This window comes from Melitaea cinxia, chromosome 6 (assembly GCF_905220565.1).
Source record: "Melitaea cinxia chromosome 6, ilMelCinx1.1, whole genome shotgun sequence".
NCBI classification, from domain to species: Eukaryota; Metazoa; Arthropoda; class Insecta; order Lepidoptera; family Nymphalidae; genus Melitaea; species Melitaea cinxia.
In genome coordinates, this window is record NC_059399.1 from 7,199,094 (window position 1) to 7,204,795 (window position 5,702).

Here is a 5,702-nt window from a genome sequence, read left to right on the forward strand (position 1 = left end):
TACAAAAGAACGGCATTTTGAAGGCAAAGTTACTGTACGAGGCCCCGTGAGATACTAACGAAAACGAGCGTAGTTTGATGCATATGTGTGAGTGAGCGCGTGTGTTTACTTGAAGGAGCCGAGTACCAGTATATAAGTGTATAATCTATGGAGCCGAGTTTTGTGGCTTCACTAACAACAAAGGCCGCGCATTATCTACTTTTTTTTACTTCATCTATGGTTCTAGGTGCGTTATCTATTTTTTTTTTACTTTATCTATGCTTACATCACAGAGTACATTATTTAAACAGGCCTTACAGAATTGACAAAGAATGTCCGAGTCTGATAAAGATAACAATTCTAATTAAGACAACAGCAACGAGCAACGTTTAAAACGTAACATAAATGTACCAAAGTTCTTCGATTGTTATTCAGAAAATCTTAAGCGCTAGTTTAACTTTTTTGTAACTTACAAATATTATTATTTGTTTGTATTTTAATGTTTAAACATTTCATGTAGTACAAATGAAAACTTGTATTTACTAATCATGTAAGTTATGTAAGAGTTAAAAAAAGTTATTAAATACATAATCCTATTTAAATTAAACCCCAGAGGTATGTGTAACCAAAATTAAGATTAAAATATTTTCTTTAACGATTTCATTACAATTTCTCAGTTACACATCAATTCAAAAATATTAGCCTGAATACTAGAATTCTGACGAAAATATGAGGTCCACTTTTCATCGTGGAATGCATTTTTTATTTAAGAAAAATTTACTGTTAACAAACAGTATTACATCTGGTGGTTTTCTCGGTATAGGTGATTTAATTCAACAAGAAATAGAATTTCAGTCACATATTTTACCAGAACGATATGATTGGGCTCGAACAGGTAAAGGACAATTCTATTAAATTATATTTTATTGTTTAAAGAATATAACTTATTTTTGTTTTTTCAGCCAGAATGTTTATTGTAGGAACCTTGATGGGCCCTATGCATCATTACTATTATATATGCTTAGATAAAATTTTACCTAAAACAAATTTAAAAACAGTTGCACAAAAAATTTTAAGTGATCAACTTATTGCTTCTCCAGCAACAATTATATGCTTTTTCTACGGCATGGGTATTTTAGAAAGAAAAAATTTTCAAGAAAGTACTGAAGAAATTAAAAAGAAAATCAAGTATGTTTATATTGTAAGTGATATTTAATATCCAAATTCATTTATCGCATTATTAGTAATTTATTTTAAAATTAAAATTCTTTTTTTTTCAGGGGGATTGTTTATTTTGGCCACCGGTGCAGTTTGTCAATTTTTATTACTTGCCTACGCACTACAGAGTGTTTTACATAAATTTCGCAACAATGATATTTAATGTATTTTTGTCATATATGAAACACTTTGATCAACACAAGTAAATTCTTTAAGATAAGTTAAATAAATTATTATTTATTGTAAATATGTATAAAAAGTAAATTTTTTAAATGTACGTTTCAATTATTATTATACACGCATAGTTAAAACCTTATTTTTTACTCTCTTAAATAGGTTATAAAGTTATTCACTATAAACACATCACTGTGACTTTCTATTGTAAAGTTAAATAAAAAAAAAAATTCACAGACCAATCCAGTACAATCTGAGATCCTTGAATATTTGTTGTTGTTAAATTTAGGCTAATCATTATACATGTCACATGTTAGGTAATTAATGGATATTGCAAGTTCATTCACTTCTTGATACCATGTAATTTATTTTAAAATGAAACATGAATATGGATAAGACATCAAAATGTATCCAATACATTTAAAAAGTAGCATTTACGAATAAGCATTTAACTGAAATAAAATTGTTGCTTAGAAGAATAAAAATTAATATCTTTACATAAGACGGTAAATTATACTAAAACACATGGTTTTGTTTCTACAAAAGTAATTTAATGCTTGTGTTTTAGTAACAGCCAGATGATTTTTTTTTTTTTGATAAGTATATACAAATAATACTCAAGCATGGAATCAAACCTACAACCCCCAAAGGAGCAACATGTTCACTATCACACAAACTGCATCGATGGGCTAGTCAAAAAGTAGATGTATGGGGATCATATTTTGTGCAATGAACATGAGCAATATGAACTGGCATATGCCACCCAAACACTGGTCACTGCGTTTATTAAAGATGTGGCAGAAATGTCTTGATTTACTATAATTACCTTAAAACTCGAAATAATTGAGTTTTGTTTTTAAATTAATTGTTGTGCCAGAGTATGTAGCTATTCCAATTATTTCAAACTGGTTTGGGAAAATGTAGATGAAAAGATGTTTTGTTCATCAGAGAAGAAAATGCATATAATTAAAATAGAATATATTTATATATTATACATATATATATAATTAAATATAAATGGTACTTAATCCATACAAAACCATTTAATTTCTTTATATAAAATATCAATGTTTAGAAGTACATTTCAGCCCCAACACATCCTCCAATCATCTTTTCTTGTCTGCAATTTAACTATTATCCGATATAAAGCTAAGGCTGGACCGAGAGGCAAACCTAAGCCTCTTACAATATCTGCTCTGCAAGCCATACTTAAAGCTTGGCCATCAAATTCCTGCAAAAGAATGTTTTTATAAACAGATGTTTGAAACTTCTCACATTTACCCACACTGATATTTGTGATGTATGTTTCACTATAATACTATAGGATGTGTTTGACCTACGAAATACAAGGAAAGCTTCTAATATATGAATTTTAGTTGTGTTAATGGAACACTCAACATAAAACTCAACTAATAAAATTGTTTTCTAATATTTACGCGAATTTTACTCATTATAATGAAACAACTTTTTCGGATTTTACAACCTGAAATCTGAGCCCTCCCGTGACCATGGTTGCTGTAAAGTATCTGAAACGTTGGGCATTTTAAAACTTAATAAACCATGATTAAATCCGAAAAAAAAAAAAAAAAAAAAAAAAAAAAAAAAAAAAAAAAAAAAAAAAAAAAAAAAAAAAAAAAAAGTTGTTTCATTATAGTTCTAATAAAATATAAATATCAGTTTTGCAGATTCATTCATTACAAACTAATAATCCTAGCATTAAAATATTTATATGTTATTATGAATAACTTCTACACTAACCTGTTCTCGTAAAATAGGCGCAGCCTCAGGAAAATGCTCCAAAAAGTAATCATACACATTGTCAACATTCCAATTACTTATGTCAGGTATGCTGGGATCTATTGGTATTTCTTCTGATAGTTTAGTTTGAACTCTGTCCAGTTCATGTGGTTTTAAAAATGGATCTAGCAATGACGCTTTTGTCCTATAATCTATATTATTTAGGTGAATGGCAGGTGATCCTACAACCGTAGGACGAGATTCTAAGCAGTTATTACACTCCCACTGGTCCCATGCTTTTAATCGCTCAGGTATTTTGGGTGAATGACACAGAGCATGATAGGCATCTGAGCAGATGCTACACACTGTTAATATACCCTGAAATTATAAGTTTATTTATAAAAAAAAAACATAATTATTAAAATAATACTTAAAATAATATTTAAGTTACATGTTATGTTATGGTATAATCTTTAATCATCCGTGAAAAGTGTTAAGGAACAATAACTAAAGCGAGAAATACCATTTTTATCAATAAATTTATAAACAATATATTAAAAAATTTAACTTACAGCATCATTTGTTTCACAACAAACAACACAAGTCTTACAATGTTGACATTGCCAAGTATTATCAGGCCTTGGTTTTAATATACCAGATCCAGACTGAAGACAAGTTAAGTGTGCTTTATTATTACAATCACGACATTCAACTAGTCTGTCATTAGATCCACGAGGTTTTTGTACTAAGCAAACTGTACAAACACCTCCAGAAGTTTCACGTTGAATAGATTCATCACGTTCTATTTCCTCTGCACTACCATCGAGTGACTGTTGGCTTTCCGACAGTGGTGTTTCTTCCTTGTCTTTCCCAGCGATCATTAATCGCTTTTTAATAGTACTCTTATTCAAAGAACCTATAGGGCGACCTCTCTTACGCTTGCTAGGTACATTATTATCAGACGGATCAAATACTTTCTTCGCCATCTTCCTTCGCTCACCAACTCTTACACCAGCATTTTGAGTGGTACTACTATGCATGCTATTGATAGAAGTGCTACCATGTTTTCTAGGTCTTCCCCTTGTGCGCTGTGGTGATGATCTACATGAAGAGTTAGCTGAAGAAGTCATCTAAAATTTTGCGATAATAATTGTTTTAGAAAAATATAATTTAATGTAAAATTTCACATTACATACTTTAGAATCACATTTACATCTATAACATACAGAACAAATTACACACAAATATAAACAAAATAAATTTATTATCCCATTATGCAATAATGTTTACTTTATCTATATATTGATAAACTCGATATTAAATTAAATAAATGTCAAAATGTTCTCAATTAAAAATGTACTGTATTATCATTGAAACTATACCTTAGTATTGGAGTCATTGTACTCAAATTTGAAACTATCAGAACTGTCACCATCGTGATCCGCAGGACCCAAAGCTAAAGTTCCATTTGGTAACTTAATTAAGCTCCCAGATGATAGTTCTTTATTAATAATTGTCTCTAGCTGCTTCTTTGAATATTTAGACTCTTGAGAAGCAGCTACTTTTACCAGATCATCAAATGCAATGCCATTTTCAAGGTAACTTTGATCTTGATAAATCAAAGTTGCTATAGCCGATGTTATAATTCGTCTTTCACTAGTCGCAACGGAAGAACTCATTTCTAAAGAATATCATACAAATGCATATAATTAGTTTTTTATGTTACTAAAAAAATATTAGTTAAAATGATTGAAATACTTACTGTTATTTTGTAGTGACTTCTTCCGCCACTTAGCTGCGTTTCTATAGCTTACATTATCTTTATAATCAACTTTGTAAATACTTTTTTCTTTTAAACAACGCGTTAAATCCGCCTTGGTATCTTTCGGTGAAACTTTATAGCACTTGAACATAAACTTGCAAATTCTGTTTATGTCAGGTCTCGACTTTCGGGAACGTAAATGATCGATCGCAGCTAAGATTTGGTTTTTATACTTTATCTCTGACATTTCTGGAAGCAATATTAATTTTTATTACTTTATTATTAAGTACGTATACATATACAAATTACAATTTATAAACTAAATAAATAAATACCTGAACAAATGCATTCCGATGAATTTACAGCTATTCGGATAGAGTTTAACAATCAGTAGAAGAAAATAAAAAAATTAAAAAAAAAATTAAACATCAATTATACTCAAAAACAAGAAAGTATTCTCTAGGTATTACAATGGAACATGTAGGTAGTAGTAACTTGCTAACTTGTAAAAAGTTATAAATGGTTAGAAATATAAAGCTAGGAGTGTTGATAAAATATCGAAATATCGATATTATTATTTAGAAAAATCGATATTTATTTCTAATACTTTTTTGGTCGATACATCGATAGTTCGATATTGAAATTTAAATATCGACATTCGATATTTTGAAGTAAAACTTTTTTACGCACGCATGTCTTGGGGAGTAAACTGGGAAATACGTGATGAGAGTGTTACGAAAAGTCTGATCGAGCGAGGCGAACGAAAGTTAAGAAGGACACATAAGTTAGTGCAACTAGAAAGAGAGAGAGACTTATGTTTTGTAACGCTTTC

The 5,702-nt window shown here is 29.6% G+C and overlaps 2 protein-coding genes across 5 annotated transcripts; one reads left to right on the plus strand and one right to left on the minus strand.

Annotated features, from left to right (window-relative positions):
• The first annotated feature begins 276 nt into the window (after positions 1-276).
• On the plus strand, positions 277-1,474 carry LOC123654289 (mpv17-like protein 2). Of its 4 annotated transcripts, none has more exons than XM_045590200.1 (4): positions 277-529; positions 657-874; positions 942-1,180; positions 1,260-1,474. In XM_045590200.1, the coding sequence occupies exons 2-4, from the start codon at positions 709-711 to the stop codon at positions 1,401-1,403; spliced, it is 549 nt and encodes a 182-aa protein (XP_045446156.1). In that variant the 5' UTR covers positions 277-529; positions 657-708; the 3' UTR covers positions 1,404-1,474. The 4 variants fall into 4 exon arrangements, with proteins under 4 accessions (XP_045446156.1, XP_045446159.1, XP_045446157.1 ...); XM_045590203.1 differs by having other exon boundaries at positions 942-1,167; XM_045590201.1 differs by having other exon boundaries at positions 277-386.
• Positions 1,475-2,334: 860 nt separating this feature from the next.
• Positions 2,335-5,409, minus strand: LOC123654291. The gene is made up of 6 exons (XM_045590205.1): positions 5,206-5,409; positions 4,871-5,119; positions 4,491-4,789; positions 3,681-4,238; positions 3,130-3,486; positions 2,335-2,602 (listed from the first exon to the last, which is right to left on the minus strand). The coding sequence occupies exons 2-6, from the start codon at positions 5,115-5,117 to the stop codon at positions 2,456-2,458; spliced, it is 1,608 nt and encodes a 535-aa protein (XP_045446161.1). The 5' UTR covers positions 5,118-5,119; positions 5,206-5,409; the 3' UTR covers positions 2,335-2,455.
• Positions 5,410-5,702: the final 293 nt, after the last annotated feature.

What these genes read in the sequence shown, in the direction of transcription:
- LOC123654289 (XM_045590200.1), top strand. Translation starts at nt 709, where the DNA reads ATGAGGTCCACTTTTCATCGTGGAATGCATTTTTTATTTAAGAAAAAT. An exon ending in ATATGATTGGGCTCGAACAG is followed by an intron (nt 875 to 941) that starts GTAAAGGACAAT and finishes TTGTTTTTTCAG; the next exon opens with CCAGAATGTTTATTGTAGGA. An exon ending in AAATCAAGTATGTTTATATT is followed by an intron (nt 1,181 to 1,259) that starts GTAAGTGATATT and finishes TTTTTTTTTCAG; the next exon opens with GGGGATTGTTTATTTTGGCC.
- LOC123654291 (XM_045590205.1), bottom strand. Translation starts at nt 5,117, where the DNA reads ATGTCAGAGATAAAGTATAAAAACCAAATCTTAGCTGCGATCGATCAT. An exon ending in GTTGTGAAACAAATGATGCT is followed by an intron (nt 3,487 to 3,680) that starts GTAAGTTAAATT and finishes TTATAATTTCAG; the next exon opens with GGTATATTAACAGTGTGTAG. An exon ending in CGCCTATTTTACGAGAACAG is followed by an intron (nt 2,603 to 3,129) that starts GTTAGTGTAGAA and finishes ATTCTTTTGCAG; the next exon opens with GAATTTGATGGCCAAGCTTT.